General features: G+C 41.6%; 1 protein-coding gene across 3 annotated transcripts in view; it reads left to right on the plus strand.

The window, feature by feature from the left end:
* The window catches only part of ZNF106 (zinc finger protein 106), a 55991-nt gene that overhangs the window by 27924 nt on the left and 5167 nt on the right, over positions 1-22900 (plus strand). For all 3 annotated transcript variants that reach the window (XM_004578144.3, XM_058665999.1, XM_058666000.1), the window contains 12 exons: positions 4698-6869; positions 7750-8350; positions 9430-9499; positions 10768-10922; positions 11008-11068; positions 11540-11878; positions 13943-14723; positions 15310-15365; positions 16005-16150; positions 18156-18290; positions 20419-20535; positions 22686-22877. In XM_004578144.3, the coding sequence (XP_004578201.2) occupies positions 4698-6869; positions 7750-8350; positions 9430-9499; positions 10768-10922; positions 11008-11068; positions 11540-11878; positions 13943-14723; positions 15310-15365; positions 16005-16150; positions 18156-18290; positions 20419-20535; positions 22686-22877 (4825 nt within the window). The remainder of the gene's footprint in view (positions 1-4697; positions 6870-7749; positions 8351-9429; positions 9500-10767; positions 10923-11007; positions 11069-11539; positions 11879-13942; positions 14724-15309; positions 15366-16004; positions 16151-18155; positions 18291-20418; positions 20536-22685; positions 22878-22900) is intronic.

The raw sequence follows: 22900 nt of genomic DNA on the forward strand, positions 1-22900 counted from the left end.
TATTTGACAATTTTATTATGTTAACCAGGTTTTGAACTACTTTTATTCTATGCAGATTTTCTTGTGGAAAGGTATAGAGTATAAGCCCCATTGAATATGGTATTTCCTATTGCCAAAGTAACATAGCCAAGGAAATAGGTTTTTACTGGATGTGAATTAGCATGATGCTTCTGTCAAATTTAGTTTCTCCTTGAAATCTCAGTGACTACTATGGTGATTGGTTCACTCTCAATACTTCTGTAAATATTTACTGAATACGTTTTTATTTTAGATTTGTGCCAGATAACTGTGGGTTTTGTGGTGCATATGTCTGTGGTGCATGATTTCATGTTTACATTTGTATATTCATGTGCTAGGCACTTGTATTTTGACTGTTTTATAGTCTAAAGAGTTTAAACAAAGCAGACATTTTTAGGTGTAAGTGAAAGTGGGGAAACCAATTACGGCAGAATTAATTTCCAAATACTGTGATGTGATGATGAGAAATATTTCAAATTCTAAAATGAGATGTTAAAACTCCTTCTCAGAGAGTAGTTATTTTTAGTTAGAGGTTTGAATATACAAAGGAAGTATATAGTTTTTACTCTGTGTTAAAGTTGTATTTGAACAAGGGCCTGAAGGAGGCTTTTCTGTAGTTTTAAAACATAGCAGCATTAGTTCTTAAATTATTCATTTGCTTATTCTTTGAGTTTCTTTCACACATTCTCCAGGCTTTTAATATAGCTGTATTTTTACTTTGTTCTGGGTTAGGTGCTGGAGCCCCTAGGAGACTAGCTGCTGTTTGTTCTTACCCGCTAGTTCCGTTATTAGCTCATCTGTGTCAATGACTGGACATTAAGTCAGAGAGTAAAAGAGAATCTGAGTAGATTAGACATTCTTCTCGTAGTTACTACTTGAGTCTTTTGATAGGCCTCTTTGGTGACATGTTTATAAAATCGTCTACTTATTTCTTCTTGATTTTTTTTCCTTACAAAATTTTAAATTAAGATTTTGGGGGTGAGGGGTGGACTTTGAGTTTGACTGAATGCTGTTATTTCCTCAATGTAACCAATTCTTGATGATTTAGAAAATCTACTTAATGAGTGATTTTTTTTTCCAATTATCTTATTTCTAATTACATTAGTATAGCTGAGACAGTGGTCTCCTTGGATGTCAGAATTGTCCGCTGCTTAGAAATAAAAGGTAAAAGCAATTTGGTTAATGATGATTTTTTTACAATCTTGTGGTATGTGTAATAACTTGTTACTTGGGAACAGAAGGTCTCCTGTTTAGAATTGATTATAAGATTTTTTTTTTCTTAGAAAACAGTTCAAGAGAACACTCCCATGTGCTAGCTCCCTCCCCAAATGCTTCCCAGGCTGAGCCAAGATGCAGTCTGGGTCTCACCCTGGAGTGTCAGGGGCATAGTTTGTTGAGCCCTCACAGCTACCTTCCAGGGTCTGCATTAACAGCAAGTTGGAGTCAGAACCAGAGCCAGGTATCTGTGCCAGACACAGGCACTCCAACAGGGGACAGGAATCTCACCCATATCCCAACTGTTGGCTGTCTACCCCTGAACTTTTTTTTTTAATTTAGTTCTTTTTAGGCAGAGAGAGCTTATGCATACCCCACTTGCTGGCTTATGCCTGAAATGTGCACTCAGTCTGTGTGCCTACACAAGTAGCAGGAACCTATTCCTTGAGCCGTTACCTCTGTATCCCACAGGTAGAGGCGGCTAAAATCAGGATGCAGACACTCCACTAGGCTAAATGCCCTGTCCTAGAAAGGGTGGTTCTTTGTAGCATTAAGTGAGTGAAGTTTTAGTTAAATGAAGTTATCATTCAATTTGTAAAAGAAAAAAAGAAAGCCAGATAAAGTCAGTGCTTCGTTTAAGGTTTAAGTCTAATTTAGGGAAAGAAACCAAACTGGTTTAGAATATTCAAAATTTTTTTTTAAATTTATGTTATTTTTTATCACAAAGTCAGATATACAGAGAGGAGGAGAGACAGAGAGGAAAATCTTCTGTCTGCTGATTCCCTTCCCAGGTGACCACAGTGGCTGGAGCTAAGCTAATGCGAAACCAAGAGTCAAGAGCCTCTTCCTGTTCTCCCACATAGGTGCAGGATCCCAAGGCTTTGGGTTGTCTTCAACTGCTTTTCCAGGCAACAAGCAGGGAGCTGGATGGGAAGCAGGGCCACCGGGATAAGAACTGACACCCATATGGAATCCTAGCATGTTCAAGGACTTTAGCCCTAGGCTACCACGCCAGGCCCTGGATATCTAATTCTATCACGGTCTAGTGATTAGGAATAGAGTGGAATCTTCTGCCCAGGATCAAATCTCTAATTTTCTTTCTGACTGATTGCTTTAGGCTAATAATTTAATTTAGTTCTTTTCAGGCAGAGAGAGAACCATCAATTCCCAGTTTCCTGTGTGAAAAGTAGGGATATTAGGAATGAATACCTTAAGGACTATGAAAATTAAATGAGAATATATAAAGTACTTAGCAGTAAATGCCTGGCCTTAGTACTCTGCAAATTCTAGCAGTTGGTTTTAAGCACCAGACCTATGCTAAGTAGGTAATCTGTAGGAAAAAAAAGATTTTGTATGTACTGCTGTGGTGTTTACTTAGATTTTTTTACATTTCTCTGGTTCCTTATTTGATATGAGTATTTCAAAGAGCTGTTTTTCTTTTTTTTTTTTTAACTTATTTATTTTTATTGGGAAGGCAGGTATACAGAGAGAAAGAGATACATAGAGAAAAATCTTCCATCTGCTGGTTCATTCCCCAAGCAGCTGCAATGGCCGGAGCTGAGCCAATCCAAAGCTAGGAACCAGGAGCTTCTTCTGGGTCTCCCATGCAGGTGCAGGGTCCCAAGCACTTGGGTTGTCTTCTGCTGCTTTCCCAGGCCACTGCCAGGGAGCTGGATGGGAAGTGGAACATCTAGGATTAGAACCAGCGCCCATCTGAAATCCCAGAGCATGCAAGGCAAGGACATTAACCCCTAGGCTACTGGGGTTTGTTTAAGGTTTGTTTTATTTTTATTGTAAAGTCAGATTTACAGAGAGGAGAGACAGAAAGATCTTCCATCTGCAGGTTCACTCCCCAAATGGCCAGCTGAGTTGATCTGAAGCCAGGATCCAGGAGCGTCTTCCTAGTCTCACATGTGGGTGCAAGGTCCCAGTGCTTTGGGTCATCTTCTACTGCTTTCCCAGGCCATAAGCAGGGAGCTCGAAGGGCAGTAGAGTACCTGGGAGATGAACTGGCGCTCATATGGGATCTTGGCACATGCTAGACAAGGACTTTAGTCACTAGGCTATTGCACCAGGCCCAGAGCTGTTTCTTCTTTATAAAACTTGCTTGCTGCAGGGCCTGGCATGGTAGCCTAGCAGCTAAAGTCCTTGCCTTGCACACACCAGGATCCCGTATGGGTGCTGGTTCGTATTCCGGTAGCCGCACTTCCCATCCAGTTCCCTGTTTGTGGCCTGGGAAAGGAGTTGAGGACGGCCCAAAGACTTGGGATCCTGTACCTGTGTGGGAGACCTGGAAGAAGCTCCTGGCTCCTGGTTTTGGATTGGCTCAGAACCTGCGGTTGTGGCTACTTGGGGAATGAATCAGCGGATAGAAAATCTTCCTCTCTGTCTCTCCCCCTCTCTGTGTGTCTGACTTTCCAATAAAAGTATAATAATTCTTTAAAAAGATTTTCTAGCTCCGTTGTTTATTGCATCTTATTACCTTATGACCTCAGCTAGTTGTAAGTTGGTCATGAACAAGAATGAAACATAAAAAATTCTTTTACCGCTAACAGCCATTTAATAGGTGCTTGATAAAATGTCTTTAACTGAAAATAACCATGCATAGTATCTTTCCAATTAAAATGGATTGAGTCTTTTTTTCTTTTTTATTGATTTGTTTTTATTGGAGAGACAGAGACAGATCTGTTCTCTGTTTTGCTACCCAAATGGCCAGCAATGGACAGAGCTGGGCTAGTCTAAAGCCAAGAGCCAAGAGCTTCTTCCGGGTCTCCCGCACGAGAGTGCAGGGGCTCAAGCACTGGAGCCATACTCTGCTGCTTCCCCTAGGCCATTATCAAGGAGCTGGATTGGAAGTGGAGCAGTTGGGAGTAAAACTGGTGCCCATATAGGATGCCAGTGCCTCAGCTTATAACACCACAGTGTCAGCCGCTCCACGTTTTGCAGAAAGAATTTAAGCTGAAATAGTATTTTATTAACTATGATAACTAACCATAGCGATATTGTTTTTATTTTAAGAAAGCTCCATGAGGCTGGGAGAAAGCCACTGTAGGCTAAGCTGCCACCTGCAGTGTTGATATCCCATTGGGAGCCAGTTTGAGTCCTGGCTGCTCCACCTGCCCTGGCATGGTGGAGATTTTTTAGGAAAATTTAAAAAAATCAGAAAGCTCCATAATATAAAATATTAGTTGGATTCTTGAACAACAACAACAAAAAGAGCAAATCAAAGAAAGGAAGAGGAACGAACATTGGCCAACTTTTACATAATCCTGGTGGTACAGGGGAAATAAAGTGTAAGTTAATGAGTTGAGAAATACAGATTTAACTATCTCATAGATATAAAAATAGGCTCTATTATGTACTCTTAACAGAGAGGATGGTAGAAGAAAGGTTGAAGGACAATGCCTTTAAAGGAAGCTTGAGAATGCCTTTAAATCATTAATGAGAAACTCTTTTTCTTACAGACAAGATGAACCTTCCAAGAGCAGCAAAGAAATAAACTCTGATGACAGACGACCCCAAAGGAGACGAGAAGATCGGCTCCCTTACCAAGACAGAGAGAGTTACAGTCAAGCAGGCAGGCATCACCGTGGACCTCCACAGTGGGATTGGACATGGAAGAATGATGGCTTTAACAGTAACAGGTTAAATAGTTTTTCTCACTTGAGGAACAGTGGAGCAAGAGGACGTTCTGGATGGCATACGGATGTTTCAGGAGTCTCCCTGAATTGGTTTCACAGTCATAGTAACCCTGGGAGTAGCTGGCATCCAAATAGTGGATTAGTCGATTGGAATCATAATGGAACAGGAAGGAATTCCAGTTGGCATTTTGAAGGAACAGGTGGTTTTTCCAGTTGGCATATGAACAGCAGTAATGGAAACTGGAAATCCAGTGCACGTAGCACAAATAACTGGAATTACAGTGGCCCTAGAGACAGATTTCAACCAGGGCGGAACAGAAATTCTAACTCTCAAAAGGAAGATAAGACTGTGCCATGGAACAAGAAATCTAGTAAGGCAAGCCTGTATGGTCAGGAGAGATATAATTGGCAGTGGCAAGAAAGTGATAAAGTGGGTACAGTTGTTGCATATGGAGGTTCTTCTGAAGGATTTACAAGTGATAAGTATCCTTCAGAGAACTTACTTAATTTCAATTTTGAACAACTGGAAAGCCAGACCACTAAACAGACAGACACTGCAGCTTCCAAAATTGGTGGAAAGAATAGTAATGTAACAAGGGAAAAGCAGCATCGCTGGACGCCATATCCCTCCCAGAAGACTCTGGATCCACAGTCAGCTCTGAAAGAAGTCAGTAGTAACAATTCAGAAAAGATAGATAAACCTTTGTCTGATATTAGTTTAATACCCACAGGAATGCAAGACCCTCAAACTGGTAAAAGTAATTTCCTAATGTCAGCACAAAAAGAAATACCTACTGGGTCTCTTAATCACAAAGCCACTTCTGACTGCACTGCTCCCTGTGAGGGGGCGAGAGAGTGTGCTGTTACAGAAAAACCTGAACGAGAACATAACTCCAATAAGATGCCAGCAGTGAAGTCCCCGCCCCTTCCAAGGCCAGCCACTAAATCAATTCCTCAAAAACAGGATTCAAAGAATCCCTCAAAGAACACCAAAAGAAATTCTTTTTTGCCCAGAGAATACTTGAATCCCTTGAACAAACCTAGTAAGGAAAATAATCATGGTTCTTCGAGTTCCAAATTGCGTGGTTCATATCCTCGTACTTCAAAGGGGAATAAAAGTAAATTTGGCCCTCCCAAGAAACCCAATGACAGTTTAAATGATACATTACGAAAAGCCAAAGAGGTGCTGCAGTGTCAGGAGTCACTGCAAACTCCACTGCTCAGCAGTTCTAAAAGGACCAAGAACTATGCAAAAATGAGCCGGAACGTAGAGGAGTCAGAAAGAGGGTCTCTGAAGATCGAGCTCCAGGTGCGTGCATTAGGAGACGAAAGCGACAGGGAGACATCCCGCAAGGAAAAGCACAGAACAAAGCCTGGATCCCTGGGTTCTTCCACGACACAAGTTCTGTCCTGTAGCACTCAGGCTTCTGATGAGAAGGAGGGAGAAAACCAAGTCCTGAAGACACCTAAAAATCTGTCTGGTTCCCCACGTAGCTCCACACCCCTCCAGAAAGAGTCTGAGTTGCCAGCGACATCCGCACCCAGCCCACACCATAGCTTACTGTTAGACTTGAAGACCTCCCTAGAGGATGCACAGGTTGATGACTCCATTAAATGTCACAGATCTGGCGAAACAGAAGGCTTTGAGATCACCAGTTTGGACGGAGAGCTTCCAAAGGACGATAGCGGCCAACCCTCAGGCCCCCTTCTGCCTGAACTAAGCAAGCTTGGCTTTCCTGCCTCACTCCAGAGAGATCTAACCCGGCACATCAGTTTGAAGAGCAAAACTGGAGCCCACCTCCCTGAGCCGAATCTCAACAGTGCTCGCCGAATTCGCAACATTAGTGGTCATCGAAAGAGTGAGACAGACAAGGAATCTGGACTCAAGCCAACCCTACGGCAGATCCTCAACGCGTCTCGGAGAAATGTCAACTGGGAACAGGTCATTCAGCAAGTAACCAAGAAAAAACAAGAGCTGGGCAAAGGCCTACCCAGGTTTGGTGCCTTTCTTCAGTATCTAGTTTTCTTTCTTTCTTGTGTTCTATTAATTTGTAAAATTCTGTTTCATTTATTTGAGACACACAAAAAGTTCCCCCCCATTGGTTCATTCTTCAAGTACCGCAATTGCTGGATTCTTTGTTTTTTCTTTTTAAGTTACCCTTTGACCCTGGGCAGCAGAATTTTGCTTGCTTCATTTAGTTAAATGTTTATCAAAAATACCCGTTGTAAATGGCTAGTTTTGTTTAATATTAGAGTACTGTTCTTTGACAAATGAAATAAAATGTTCACTATCAGGAAATGCCAGTTAAAATAGAAGCCCCCATACTTGTGAGAAACGCAGTGGAGGTATAGGGGAAAACCACCTAAAGGGGCTAGAAAGCAAGTTCACCAAGAAATGTATGTGTGAATCCATATCTTTCCTGGTAGGACTTTGAATTGTAACCACTCCCGTTACCTTCTGTCTGGAACTGATGGCGCACTACCTTTCTATTGTTGAAATAATGGATTTGTTCTGCTCCTTTTTTCTTTACTACACTCGTGAGTAGTACTCAAGAGAGGTATAGATTGTTAGCATAATGCCTGGCTTGAGTGCTCAATGAAAGGTTTTTTTTTTGTTTGTTTGTTTTTTTTATTTGAGTGCTTTACAATTGCTTTTGTTGTTGCTGTCGCAGCTTTACAGCTGCACTTGGAATTAAACCCAGCTTTTACTCCCTTACCTGTATTCTCATAGCTGTATAAGGATCTGTGAGTTCCTTGAAGACAAAACCATCTTAACTCGTTTTTGTGTCCTCGGTATTTAGTGAAGCCTGGCACGTTAAATAGTGTGTATCCCCCTCAACTACATCTGGTTCATGTTTTTTTCTTTTGCCTTAAGGTTCGGTATAGAAATGGTACCCCTGGTTCAAAATGAGCAAGAGGCCTTAGATTTGGATGGGGAACCTGATCTGTCTGATCGAGAAGGATTCCATTGGGAAGGCATTTCCATCGCTTCCTCTCCTGGCTTGGCGAGGAAGCGAAGCCTTTCTGAGAGCAGTGTGATTGTGGACAGGGCTCCTTCCATGTATAGCTTCTTCACTGAGGAAACTGCGAGCAAAGAAAATGAGCCCCAGCAGGTTGTGTCGCTGAATAACTCACTGGCGGCTGCACAGAGTCCTAAAGGAATGCTGCGCCTTAAACAGGAAGCGACGTCTCTGGGCACCACCCTGAGAGCAGATGAACCCAGTGCACAAGTACCCTCTGACCGGATAATGCCCGCAGTGCACTCAGCTGAAGACTTGAGCAGCCAGGAGAGGTCTACACCACCATGCGAGCGTCAGACTGCTCAGGAGAGTAAAAGAGAAAGAAACTCTCCATCAGATGCATCCTTAGCCCTAGCAAGCTCCAGCTTAGCGGATGCAGCCACAGACAGTAGCTGTACCTCCGGTGCTGAACAAAACGATTGCCCGAGTATTAGGAAGAAACGAAGAGCCACCGGAGTGAGTACAGTTCTTGTGTATTTTTGGTAAATTATCTCTTGTGCCAGCTTGGTTTTTATAAGGGAAGTGTACTGTTGAATTTTTCTTGGGCATCTGAGATTGACACACTGCACTCCAGAGTAGCAGAATTATGAGGCTCTTTTATCCTACTGGTTGTTTGCACTGAGTAATTCTGCTAAATTCAGTGTAACCTGATATGAATGTACAGTACCAGGAAAATATGAGGTCATCTCTAAAACTAAACTCCAAGCCAATGGTGGTTTTATCACCTGACCAAGGCTAAGTCTTATCTTCAGCTATAACTTAATGTTTCCATAGCTGCATTCTGTACTGCTGGAGAAAGGAATTCTGTTGTGTTTATAGGGCCTGGATGAGCCCCAACTGCTAGGCATCATATTAAGGTGATTTAATACTACTAGAGTACATATCTATGAGCATAGTGTATATATATTTTTAGTCCCTGTAACTCTAGCTTTGGACCGTTACACAGCCTGGCCCTTTAAGATTTTCCCTCTTTTTTTTTTTTTCTCTTCCTTTCTTTTTAAAGATTTATTTTTATCAGAGAGGCAGATTTACAGAGAGAAGGTGTTGCAGAGAAAGAAGGTGTTCCATCTGCGGGTTCACTCCCTGTCTGATGCCTCTGTCGTTTATATTGCCTTGCCTTCTCAGGCTCCCCTTGCTGAAAAAGCTCTTGGTAGTGATACATAGTCTAGATTCTGGTCCTTTGGGAAAACAAGTACACGGAGTAGCTAAGAACTTGGCTTCCTACTGGATTCCTCTGAACTGAATAGTATGTAGCAGACGTTGAATACTTGAAAATAGACTTTCGTGCTAACAATTGTCTTATAACCAAAGGATATCTTTGTTTTACCTCACATTTAGTTTTTTTTTTTTTAATTTTCCACCTTTTTGTTTTGTTTTTTTAGATCAGTACTTTCATTCAAGTAATATTTAAGTTTGTACCTTGTGTGTGGGACATGATGAGCAGTGTCTGGCCATCTTGGAACTGATTGTTTTTCACTCCTCTCAGATGACAGCTTTTACCTATTTAGTATTTTCCACTTGTCTTATCCTTTCAGGATGGATCTTCTCCTGAACTCCCAAGTCTTGAGAGAAAGAATAAAAGAAGAAAAATTAAAGGAAAGAAAGGTATGGTGCGGAATATTCTGGCAGAGCATTATTTTAATAGCACCTTAGCCTTTTTACAACTTGACCCAGAATATAACTCGCAGTGATCAAACACTAATGATCTGTGTATCATTTCTTTGTATTATTGCTGTCTGGCTGAAGGGTAGAGAAAAGCTTGATTTCCCACAACATCCATTTATAACAATAGCAGAAATTGATCACATACAGCTGTAAGTTACAGTTAATATATCTCAGTTAATACAGTTAATATATTATAAAGTGAGAAAATATCATTGGGCCTTTTAGGTGGGATGAAAGCGACAGGATATTTAGTAAGTATTTTATGCCTCTTAGTAATGTATAAGTAGCCTTTTTCCCCATTTTCTATTTTTGAGGTATCTTGGTTACTTTTCTAATGGAATTTCAAAGGGTAGATAGGAACAGTTTTCCTCTCACTGATAATGCCTCTGGGACTCTTGACTTTCTGTTGACTTAAATCCAGTTGCAGTATAACCAGAAAGTGAGTCATGTCACAGAGAGGGGTGGCAGATGGATGTGATAAATGAGGGAGGAGGTGTCAGGGGTGACTCCAGTTTTAGCCTAGATAAATGATGATATCGTTAGTAGAGATAGAAAATTCCCTGATGGGAGTAAGTTGAAAGTGCAGAAAGATGGCATAATGCCTTTTGGATTCATTGCTTGAAGGACCCTTGAGACACTTAAGTTGGGATATCATAGTTGATGTGTGGGTGTGAAATTTAGAACACAGGTCTTGGAATATGTACACATAGTAGAACATTTAAATGTATTCTATCAAAGCAGTATTTCCTCAGGAAGCCTTCTGTAATAAGCAGAACTATTTTGAGTTAACAGAGTGGAAAAATAAAGATTAGGAGGAGAGAGCCAGCAGTCTAGATGTTACCCTTGATCTAAGCAAAAGCCCTGTGTGAAAAGAATGGCATACCGAAAGAATGGAACATACCACCTCAAAGCTGATTTTCCTAGAACATGGATTTCACCTGTAAGGGTATTTTGTGGAAGGTAATTAGGTAAGACAGTACAGAGTAATAGTGTACTTGAACCTGTGAGATACCTGCAGCCTACCAGTTCTCAATTTTTAGTTTCTAGCTTTGATATTACCTTCAATGCATGTTCTGTGAAAATCAATAGATCTCCAATATGACCCATTAGGGAGAAAACAAAGACTTGCCCTAAAGAATCGGTTCATTTTTTGAGGAGTTGTATTATTAAAGAGAAATTTCAGTATTAAACTATCTGATTTCTTGCAGAACGTTCTCAGGTTGACCAGCTGCTGAATATTTCTTTAAGGGAGGAAGAACTAAGTAAATCATTACAGTGCATGGATAACAGCCTTCTGCAAGCCCGGGCAGCACTTCAGACAGCTTACATTGAAGTTCAGAGACTGCTTATGCTCAAACAGCAGGTGACAACATACAGAAGGTGTGATGAAAATGGAATTGTCTTTCAAGTTGGATTTCAGCATGCTTAACAGAATACTTTATTTTTAGATCACTGTGGAGATGAGTGCACTGAGGACCCAAAGGATACAGATACTACAGGGATTGCAAGGTATTCAGAGAATGTCTGATGGGTTGGGGCCTCTGTGTCTTACTACAATTTTACCCTCTAGAGGAGAATAATGGGTACTTACAGATACATCATGATTTCTGTTTCTGGTTTTGTCCTTCTCTGGAAAGACCCATAAACTATATATCCCCAAAAATGCCTAGCCAGAGAGACAGTGTCTTAAGGGAAGAGCTTTGAATTAGTTATCACAAGACTAGGTTCCACTCTTGGCTTTTCTATGAGATAACGAAATAAATCACTTAAAATTTTGAAGTTTGAATGTTGAAATATGTTCTGACACCTTGATGATAGTTGCATAGGTTATCACATTTATTTTGAAGAATTATGAAGGACTAATACATACCAGTGCATTGATTTAAAACTGTCTCCTAATCTCTAAAAACACGTATTCACTGAGAAACCAGTAGCTTTCCAGATTCTTACATTTGTTTGTATTTCTGGTTCCTATTCTAGAAACATATGAACCCTCTGAGCACCCAGACCAGATACCCTGTAGCCTCACACAAGAACAAAGGAACAGTAGGTCTCAGACATCTGCTGACGCCACACTGCTGCCGACACCTTTTCACCCAGCGTTTCTGGAGCCCCCATCGTCTCATGCGTCTCCCTCATCCACAGGAACCCCTCTCCAAGTCAACACATCCACCTTCCCAGCCCATGGCAGTGTCCCTGCTCCAGACTCATCAGTTAATATTAAACAAGAGCCCATGTCTCCTGAACAAGAAGAGAATACGAATGCTGTGTCACAAGGCTCTGCCTACCATGAGTCCAAGGGATTACTGCAAGCTCAGAGTATGTAAACTTTTCTCTAGATTAAGGGTATCCCTGCAGTGGGACAAGGGCAGCTGTTTGAGTGGTGTGAAACTATTCTTGCCATGAAAAAAAAAAGTTATCCTAATTAATTTTTTCATTGAAATCTCCTTCATTCAGGGTCATTCTTTTAAAAGATTTTAGAGAATTTAAATATCAGTAACCTCTTCCTGGTTTTCTCCAATCTAGTGTTACTGAGTTGACTTTGTATTAACACTTTTATTAGGACACGTGCATGAGTTTGGTTTTTGTGCATGGAGTTGAAGTTATTCAGGCAACTGTCTAGATAAGGTGTATCCTCTGAATTTATCTCCGAAAGAAGCCAGGATTAACAAACTTGAGTGGTAGGTGGCTATGATGCAAAGCAGAAGGTTCTGATGTTTGGAATCATAGAACAGCAATATGACTAGTTTTGGGAAATAGGGCTTGGGAGCAGATAGAAGCCCTCCCCTCACCACCTCTGTCTCCGCACCTCTCAGTTGAATATATAAAGGAAAAGTCCTGTTGTGTGAACTTGAATAACCACAGTGGTACTGTGTTGAAAATAAGTCAAGCAAACTGGCATTGTTTCATTTCTGGAATAAACAAAAAGTCTGAAAATTACTCTAGATTTGGCTAGCAGTATCCTGTTGCCCTACTAATTTAGATACCTGTATCAGATGTATATTATCTTTCTTTAAAAAGGGGGGGGCGCACTGGCACAGTGGCCTAGCGGCTAAAGTTCTCGCCTTGAGCATGCCAGGATCCCATATGGTCACCAGTTCTAATCCCAGCAGCCCCGCTTCCCATTCAGCTCCCTGCTTGTGGCCTGTGAAAGCAGTGGAAGACAGCCCAAAGCCATGGGACTCTGCACCCGTGTGGGAGACCTGGAAGAAGTTCCTGGCTCCTGGCTTCGGATGTTGCGACCACTTAGGGAATAAATCATTGGACAGAAGATCTTCCTCACTCTCTCTCCTCCTCGCTCCGTATCTGACTTTGCAATAAAAAAATAAAATAATTCAAAAAAATTTTTATTTTTATTGGAAAGTCAGATTTTACAGAGAGAAAGATCTTCCATCCACTGGTTCACTCCTCAAGTGGCCCCAACATCAGGAACTGAGCTGATCTAAAGCTAGGAGCTGCTTCTGAGTCTCCTATGTAGGTACAGGGTCCCAAGGCTTTGGGCCACCCTTCACTGCTTTCCCATACCACAAACAGGGAGTTGGAAGGAAAGAGGAGCAGCCAATATATTAACAGGCAACCATAACGGATCCCAGCTTGTGGAAGGCAAGGATCTATCCACTAGGCTATTGCACCAGGCCCTATTATCTTTCATATTGATTTTTAAGTTACTTTTACTTTAGATTAAAAAACAAAGAAATAGTAATTAACCAACATAGTAATTAACCAACATAGTGACTTTTTCTCCAAGATAACTTTTTTAGATTTCCTTCTCTTTAAAAACTTTATATCCTTTGTGAAAAGTTGGAAAACTGAAATTCTAGATGTTACCTTATACATATTATTTCAGTCTTTCTTAACTTGTCTTGTGTAATGTGTCTTCCAGTATATTTGTGAGTATTTCATGAGTTAAAATTCCTAGACATGAAATAACTGAGTTAAAGAAAGAGGACATTTTTAAGTCAGCTGGCTTTTTAACTATTAGTGTGTAGCAAAAATTGGATGATGTGTAGGTGAAATGTATAGTGAAAAATTGCTAAGACATAAAAGTGTGCTTTAGTCAGGTAAATATGTGACTCCTAATACTACAACACTGGGTATATGGACATTTTAAATGAGAAAACAAGAAGCAGTCCCTGTCTGCAAGAAGCTTTCATAGGGACAGTGACGCACATGTTATTTGTGGGGTTGATACGAGAGTAGTGAGCGTTCCAACAGGAACGTGTCCTGCGGTCACAGAGGTCTGTGGTAACAGCCGTAACAGTCATGGTTTTGTGCATATAGCCCCGATGCGTCTGGTGGAGATCTAGTCAGTGACATTTTTAGTTTGTGAAAATAAACAGCAACCGCAAAAAGGATGCAGTAATTTTTTTCTTCTCGATTCAGGAGAGATGAGCAATAGTTCTCCTGCTTACCCAGTCATGACTGCAACGTTGCCCTTATCAGGGCTAACAGAAAGTTGCCATGAGCCTAGCCAAGAACTCGAGTTGTCTGTGGAGCAAGAAAGCATCAGGAACAGAGAAAACTCTCCCTCCTCCCAATCGTCTAGTCTTCCTAGTATAAATAAAGAACATGAAGAGCCAACCAAAGGCAACGTTGGGTCTGAAGCCTGTACCAGTTCTTTCCCAAGATTATCTTTTACTGCTGAAACCCCGTTGGAGAAGGAACCCCACTCCCCAGCTGACCAGCCTGAGCAGCAGGCCGAATCCACCCTGACGTCAGCTGACACAAAGGTGAACAAGAAAAAGAAGAAACTTCGGAAGAAGAAAACTCTGCGTGCCACCCATGTTCCTGAGAATAGTGACACTGAACAGGATGTGTTTACCGCTAAACCTGTGAGGAAGGTTAAAAGCGGGAAGTTAACCAAAGGAGGGAAAGTGACTACGTCCACTAGGGAAGACAGCAGAACTGGCCTGGAGCAGGACAGTGTCCGAGATGAGCCCGACAGTGACTCGTCCCTGGAAGTCCTAGAAATTAATAACCTGCCTCTGGAAGTGATACCAATCGAATCCTCTGAATCCGGAGAGGAGAAACCAGACAGCCCATCCAAAAAGGATACCTGGAACACTACAGAGCCAAACTCGCTAGAAACTTCTCGTTCTGGATGTGATGAAGTTAGCTCTACCAGTGAGATTGTCACTCGCCATAAAGATGGCATCCACGTAAGGTAAGGAGGTTGCATTGGTTCAGTCAGAACAGCTTTCACCAATCCTTTTTTTTCCCCCATTTAATTTGAAAGGCAGGGAGATAGAGATCGGTTGTTTTACTACCCAACTGCTTACAACACTCTAAGGGCTGGGTGAGGCCACAAGGGTGGTGGGAACCCAGACACTGAATGGTCATCTGCTCCCTCCTGGGGTGTTACGTTAGCCAGAAGCTGGATCAGAAGCAGGGTCAATGTGACTTCAAGTGCAGGCACTCCAAGGGTAACTTATTGGTTACGCAAAAATGCCTGCCCCAGTCTTCTTAAAAAAACAAAAACAAACAAAGCAAGCTTCTAGTTTTGAACCAGTATTTGCTTAGAAATGAGATTTATATAACTATAGTAGGAGTTATGATATGGAAGAACCAACCCTTGTCAGGAAAGATTTTACTTTGTGCTAAATATTCATTCTTCCCTTCAGGGAGAAATTTTAATAGAGAAGCTGATCTGTTGCCCATTGTTTAGAAAAAAATTTTTGAGCTAGGAAATATTTACTACCTATTCTTTCCACATAGATACTAAGAGAACATTTTTGCTATTATTTTTGTAGTGTGGCAGAAACTCAAACAGTAATCTCTTCTATAAAAGCATCTAAGAACTCTTCAGGTATTTGTCATTCAGTTTAATTTATATTTAACTGTGGGGAATAATGGCTTATGCATGTTAGAGCCAGAATTTTAATATATTTGTGTTACCTAATAGGAGGGGGTGGGGGCAGTCCCAAAGAGGATTGTGTTGATGGGCAGTCCTGGCATCCCTCCAGTCCTCCAGTCCTAGCCTTGGCAGTTCTTCTGTCTCTTATCCGGCTTCCAACCGTGTTCAGCTGATTAGTGTTAAGGTTTCATTGACTGCAGGGATTTTTGCTTTAAGAAGAAACTGCTTAAATGTCCTTCTCAAAGAAATAACTGGCAGCAAGGGGAAACAGTGGAGAGGTACAAGTGCCTCTCAGCTGCCATTTAGACCCTCATTCTGCAAGGGATTTTCCCAAATTGATGGAAACTTCCATTGTGGGGGAAAAAAGAAGATGCATGGCTTTAAAAACTTCTTTAGCAATATAAGCTTCTGCATGAAGGCCTGCCCTGCTGCCTTTTATTCTAGGATTGTCAGAAATCTTCAAAGGAAATATAGGATTTTGCTAGGAAAATTAGACTGTAGAAGGTCTTTTTGGTTTAATCTGGGAACCTCTGTATGGTGTAATGGTTTTGATTGGTAGCCATATCTCTGAAATCTGTCCATACTTTCTAGAAATATCCTCAGAGCCAGGAGATGATGATGAGCCCACAGAAGGGAGCTTCGAAGGGCACCAAGCTGCTGTGAATGCAATCCAGATATTTGGGAACTTACTGTATACTTGCTCAGCGGATAAAACTGTCCGTGTATATAATCTGGTGGTAAGCTCATGTAGCATTTTGGATGTTTGGGGAAGCAGGCTTTAGAAAAGCCAACTCTTTTTTTTTTTTTTTTTTTTAAGATTTGTTTATTTTTATTAGAAAGGCAGATATACAAAGAGGAGAGACAGAGAAGAAGATCTTCCGTCTGATGGTTCACTCCCCAAGTGAGCACAACGGCTGGAGTTATGCCATCCGAAGCTGGGAACCAGGAGCTCTTCCGGGTCTCCCACATGGGTGCAGGGTCCCAAGGATTTGGGCAGTCCTCAACTGCTTTCCCAGGCCACAAGCAGGGAGCTGAATGGGAAGCAGGGCTGCCGGGATTAGAACCGGCGCCCATATGGGATCCTGGCACTTGCAAGGCGAGGACTTTAACTACTATGCTATCGCGCCAGATCCGAAAAGCCAACTCTTTTCTCTTAAACAACATGGGGAATTTACTGCCTATCCCAAGATAGGGGTGAGCCTCAGAATGAGACACTGGGGACCTGATCTCTTTGTCTTTCTACTCTGCCTTCTCAGGGATCACTTCTTTCTAAAAGCTGATTCCCCTTCTCACAGACAGATGTCAATAGCCATTGTGGTGTTTCGCACCCTCCTCCTCCTCCTCATACCAGAAAAGCATGCTAGACTTTATACTGCTTGAACCTTCACTTGGTGCAAAGGAGGTTAAGCCCATGCCAGAAGGCTTTGGCCAGTCAGCTGCCACCCCTGGAGTTGGTGTGGGGGCAGCTGAGTCGCTGGTAGGTCGCAGAGAGGAGCTGTCAAGAATACTAAGAAAGCATTAGAGGAAACATTTCCTGACAGCTGCTGAGTGTCCAAGTGACTGAGGAGAGCAGTCCTTTCCCACTGCCTCACACTCACATTTGTGATATTCATTATTCTCAAAAAGAAAGAACTTCCGAGTACTTGATATGTGTCAAGTTCTGTTTGCTGGCTCTGATAGCCAAGAAGTTTTAGAAATACCGTGTTTTCTGAATAAATAATGCCTTGAAAGTGCTACTGAAGGGCCCGGCGGCATGGCCTAGTAGCTAAAGTCCTCACCTTGAAAGCCCCGGGATCCCATATGGGCGTTGGTTCTAATCCCGGCAGCTCCACTTCCCATCCAGCTCCCTGCTTGTGGCCTGGGAAAGCAGGGCCAAAGGACGGCCCAATGCATTGGGACACTGCACCTGTGTGGGAGACCCAGAAGAGGTTCCAGGTTCCCAGCTTCGGATCAGCGTGCACCGGCCGTTGCGGCTCACTTGGGGAGTGAATCATCGGACGGAAGATCTTCCTCTCTGTCTCTCCTCCTCTCTGTATATCTGACTTTGTAATAAAATAAATAAATCTAAAAAAAAAAAAAAAGAAAGTGCTACTGAAGTAATTTTTGTAATCAGAAATTTTGAAAGTTAGTTGATGGATCAGGAAAATTGTTTGCCATAGATAACAAAAATGTAACCTCCTTCCACCTAGTGATGGGAGAAGTAATGGGAGGGATTGAAGGAAGGAAGCAATGTTATAAGGAAATATGAGTGTAACAGCTAAATTGCAGAGGGTGTGTGTGTGTCTACATCCCAAATAGATCTGTGTATATATACAGAGATATCATTTAGAATGTTCTCTGTGGAAGCCACATGTAGGCCACTAAAACCTTTGATGAAATCTGCTTTTCAACGATCAAATACATACCTTTGCTGGATAATTAGCATTATAGTTTGTATTTGGTCCTTATATTAGTGTTGCTCAAGGTAGAGAATTGGCTTCTGTCTTTTGCTGTGGAGGATTGTGTTAAGTGTTTTCTGGTTATGGCTCAGCATCCAGCTGAAGGTACCTCAGACCCTGTAGGCATCAGTTGGGCATTCAGTGAATGGCTAGTTACTGAAGACCTTTTGTGTTCCAGACATTATTTCAGGCACTGAGCATAAAGTAGTGACCTGACTGTTGTAGCCTCATTTTTTGAGGAAGAAACACCTTACTTGATCATCTGTATCCTACAAGTAATAACGTGGCCTGTGTTTGACTTTAGAGTCGGAAATGTATCGGCGTCTTTGAAGGCCATAGCTCCAAAGTGAACTGCCTGCTGGTGACCCAGACATCTGAGAAGAATGCTGCCCTCTACACTGGTTCCAGTGACCACAGCATTCGCTGCTATCATGTTAAGGTGGGTGAGTCCAGAGAAACCACAAAGAGTAATAATGACCTACCTCTAACTGTATTGAGTGGGAAGAATGGGAACTCTGGTATGAATTCAGATATGTATGAGGTGAATATAAACCACATGTTTAGTTAGGTTTATAATACACATGGGTGAAATATGTGTGATAATAGGTACATAGAGGAGATGGAGTGAATGGAGCTATGTTAGTACAAGGTTCTGACATCTCAGTGGGAATGAGTGTGAAGTAGATTGTTAAGAACTGATGCTACTGTTTTACAGCTTCAGTGTGCATTAGATTCATATGGAAGACTTGTTAACACGCAGTACTGAACCTTGTCCTAGGTATATTTCAGAAAGGGCTGAAGAACTTAAATTTAGAGGCCACTGTTGGTGAAGCAGAATAAATTGAGCTTAGAAAGCTAGTTGAGAAATCAAAATAACATACTTGAAAAATTTAGTATAAGACAAAATAGATTGACAAAAAGAGGGCTCAAAATGGAACAAGTAAAAAGAATTTTTAATTACATTAAAAGCAAATGAAATGCCATCAAAATCAAAAGACAGATATAGGTAAGATGCAGAAGTAATACCAAATCAAAAAAATAAAACTTTAGGGCCAAATGTAATGGCTTGATTGGCTAATCCTCCACCTCCAAGTGCCAGGATCCCCTGTGGGTGCCAGTTTGTGTCCTGGCTGCTCCATTTCCCATCCAGCTCCCTGCTGGTGGCCTGAGGGATCAGCGGAGGATGGCCCAAGGCATGGGACCCTGCGCCACATGGGAAACTTGGAAGAAGCTCCTGGCTTCTGGCTTTGAATCGATTGAGCTCAGGCTGTTGCAGCCATCTGAGGAGTAAACCAGCAGATGGAAAAAATCTGCCTCCTTTCTGTTAATCTCTTTCCAATAAAAATAAATATATCTTTTTTAAAAAGAAAAGAAAGAAGAAACACTTTAACATCAAAGATACAATAGACTGAAAGTAAAAAAAAATTGAAAAATATGCATTGTGTTATACAAATAATAGGGCTTACGGCAATGATGTCAATATTGGGCAAACACTTTGAGGCAGATGTTGGAGAAAGGGGGACATTTCATAATGATAAAAGTCAATAAAGTGGCAGGAAGATGCAATTATAAATAGGTGAAACAAAAGAGTAGTATAAAAGGGAGGAATTAACAAGTTTCACAGTAATAGTTGGAGACTTCATTAACCCTGTTCATATGATAGATCACTAAATAGGAAGACAGCAAGAAGATAAACTGGAAAGTCCGGTTAACAAAGAAGATACAGGGCCTGGTGCAGTAGCCTAGCAGCTAAAGTCCTTGCCTTGAACATGCCGGGATTCCACATGGCTGCTGGTTCTAATCCACCTGCAGCACCAGCATCCCATACGCCTCCAGTTTTAGTCCTGGCTGTTCTACTTGTGATCCAGCTCCAGCTTATTCCCTGGGAAAACGGCAAAGGAGGGCTGCAGTCCTTGGGCCTCTGCACCCATATTGGAGACCTGGAAGAAGAACCAGGCTTTGGATCAGCTCTGCTCTAGCTATTGCAATTATTTGGAGAGTGAACAACAGATGGGAGATTGCTCTCTCCCCTTTTTCTCTCTCTGTACTTCCTTCTGTAACTCTGCCTTTAAAAAAAAAGTTAAAATTAAGAAAAAAAAAACTTCCTGGATAATTATGGCCCAACTAATTTAGCAGCCATTGCAAAGCAGGAATTTGAAGGTGGTTTAATGAATACATTGCAGGAAAACCCTTATGAATAACATGTTTGCTGAATACAAAAGTATAAGCCAGTTTTCTTTTCAGGTTGCAAATGCAGATTTAATTTTTGACATTTACTTAGAGGGCTCAGACCCAACTCATAGTGCTCCTTCGAAAAGCTTGTACATTCTAAATCGGAGGCATGCATACTGCTACTAGAATATATACTTACTGTTATTATTAGAATATATATTAGAATACATATATATATATTGGAGAGGGTAGGGGAAATTCCAGGGCCTATGGAACTGTATCATAAAATAATAATAATAAAATTTTCATTATTAAATTTTGCTTTCATGGGGAAATTGTTTTCCCATCTCATTTGCCACCTCCCTCTGCTGATAGATGTTGTATGCTTTTGTCAGACCCGAGAGTGTATGGAGCAGTTAGAGCTGGAAGACCGGGTTCTCTGCCTCCATAGTAGATGGCGAATCCTCTATGCCGGACTGGCCAATGGCACTGTGGTCACCTTCAACATAAAGGTGAGTGGTTGGTGGGGAGAAGACTGAATTCATTTTAAGAATCACACCATGAAAGCAGTCTGAATTTTTTTGAATATGACATTGGTGTAATTTGGAACTGATTTAGAGTCTTGTAAAGATGGCCAACAAACCTTTATAACCCAGAGATCAATTCACTTGTTGAGCAAACTGTTAATGGGCATCTGTTATATGCTAGGTCTCAGATAAGGTTTAGGAAGTTCTTGATGGCCCTGTGTACTTTGTGAAGGCAGTTGCGTTTTTTTGTGGTATTTGCATTTTAGAAAAACTCACTGTGCAGATGATGAGATTGGGAAAGACTGGTATTTGTAGAAGCAAGGCAGCCATTGGAGGCTTGTGATGAAAGCTGATTAGAAAAGTTAGTGTATGGATGAAAAAAAAGAAGTGGATGAAAGAGGTAATCTGAGAAGTGGAATTCATAGATTGGATTATTAATTATTACAGCATCATATCCCATGATCCTCTTGTAGTACATGTGTATTTAGAATGTTTAGTGATTTTTAAAGTTTATTTTTACTTACTTGGAGAGCGTACTGGGAGAGCTAGCCAGGCAGATACAGAATGATGTCCCGTCCTCTGGTTTACTCCCCAAGGATTCACAGCTGCCAAAGCTGGCCCAAGCTGATGCCAAGAGCCAGGAGCTCAGTCTGGTTCTTCCATGTGGTTTGCAGGGATTCAAGTTCTTGCATCATCTTTTGCATCCTCCTGTGGTATGCATTAGCAAGAAGCTGGGATTAGAAGCAGAGCTGACGCTTGAAACCAAGCACTGCAGTTTGTGTTGTGAGCACCCCAAGCAGTGTTGAAGCCTTTGTGCCAAATGCCTGTCCCAGAATATGTGCTATGTATCATTACCATGTCATTTGTTTGTTACATGCTACATGCAGCAGTTATATAAAGGATGCAGTAAAATGACATGCTTGCTGCTGTAAGAAACCTAGGGTAAAAGAATCTAGCACATGTATAATCAGCCAAGCTGACTACTTGATATGAATAGATCAGGAGAGTAATTTCTGCTCTCCAAGGTACTAGTTTTCGCTGCAGGCCTCAATGATTTGGTTGTCATGTCTCCCGTGAGCATCTGGGCATGCCGTCCATTGTGTAGGCCTCAGCAACCAAGTTTTGACACATGCACTCCATGGTCAGACCACATAGCCTGTGATTTTTTCCCCATGGTTGGAGTTTAAGTCCAGTGATCCATTTGGAGAGGGAGGTACCCAAAGAAACCTTGCCAGAGGTGACCGCAACCAGACTCCTGTATGTCCCGGCTAGTGTGGAGTCCAGTTCAGTTCATCACCCACATCAGCCTGCACACACATTGGTGATTGCAGTCAGCATGTCCCCAGCCCCATTTCATACACACACCAATGGATGATGCACCTAGCCCTGATAATAAATTTGAATGGATACATTTTTTATATGATTTTAAAGCTCTAGAAAAAGAGATCTAGAATGTGAGCATCTTGGCTTGGGTGTAAATTTTGAAGCTTTCCTCTGGAGTTCCTTCGATTTGCCCAGGATTACTTACCCAGACATGTCCACCACCGAGTCCTGAATTCTAATTACTCTGTGTCCCTAACACTTTGGGAAGGCTGACGTAGTTTCTCAGCTCTGCAGGCTCCCGACTGTTGATCTCTGCCAAATTTCTGGGAGTTTGATTCCATACACATATTCAAGTAGATGAAAAGAAACAAACATTCATTTATCATTTTTTTTAATATAGTGGAAGAATTTTAGGGTCTGTTGCCTGGAAAATGTATGGAAAAATATTGATTATTATTAAGGAATATGAAAATGTAGTACGGAAAAATATTGATTCCTTATTATTAAGGAATATGAAAACAGTCATTTTCTAATTAGGTTGAGAATCATGTGGTTGAAATTATGAATTGATCTGTCATGTAAAAGTTTGTCCCCCAAATAGATCAGGGAAGGGAGAGGCCATGAGCACAGCAGGGAGGACTGAAGTGGGAATGATGGAGGTTGGAAGCATAGAAATGTTGAGTGTAGGTCAGGGAATTGAGAATTAGTCCTAAAACAGTGATTTGGTTAATTTTTTAGTTTTGTTGTTTTGAGTTTTTTTTTTTTTCCTAGCAAGGTTGCTTTTACTTAATCTGACAGTGCTTACTTTTCAGAACAACAAACGCATGGAGGTCTTTGAGTGTCATGGCCCTCGAGCAGTCAGCTGTCTTGCCACAGCTCAGGAAGGTGCCCGAAAGCTGTTGGTTGTGGGCTCTTACGACTGTACCATTAGTGTACGTGACGCCCGGAACGGCCTGCTCCTCAGAACTCTGGAGGGCCACAGCAAAACCATCCTTTGCATGAAGGCAAGTATAGCGTGTGAGAACAA

The sequence above is a fragment of the Ochotona princeps genome, chromosome 6 (genome assembly GCF_030435755.1).
Source record: "Ochotona princeps isolate mOchPri1 chromosome 6, mOchPri1.hap1, whole genome shotgun sequence".
In the NCBI taxonomy this organism is placed as follows: Eukaryota; Metazoa; Chordata; class Mammalia; order Lagomorpha; family Ochotonidae; genus Ochotona; species Ochotona princeps.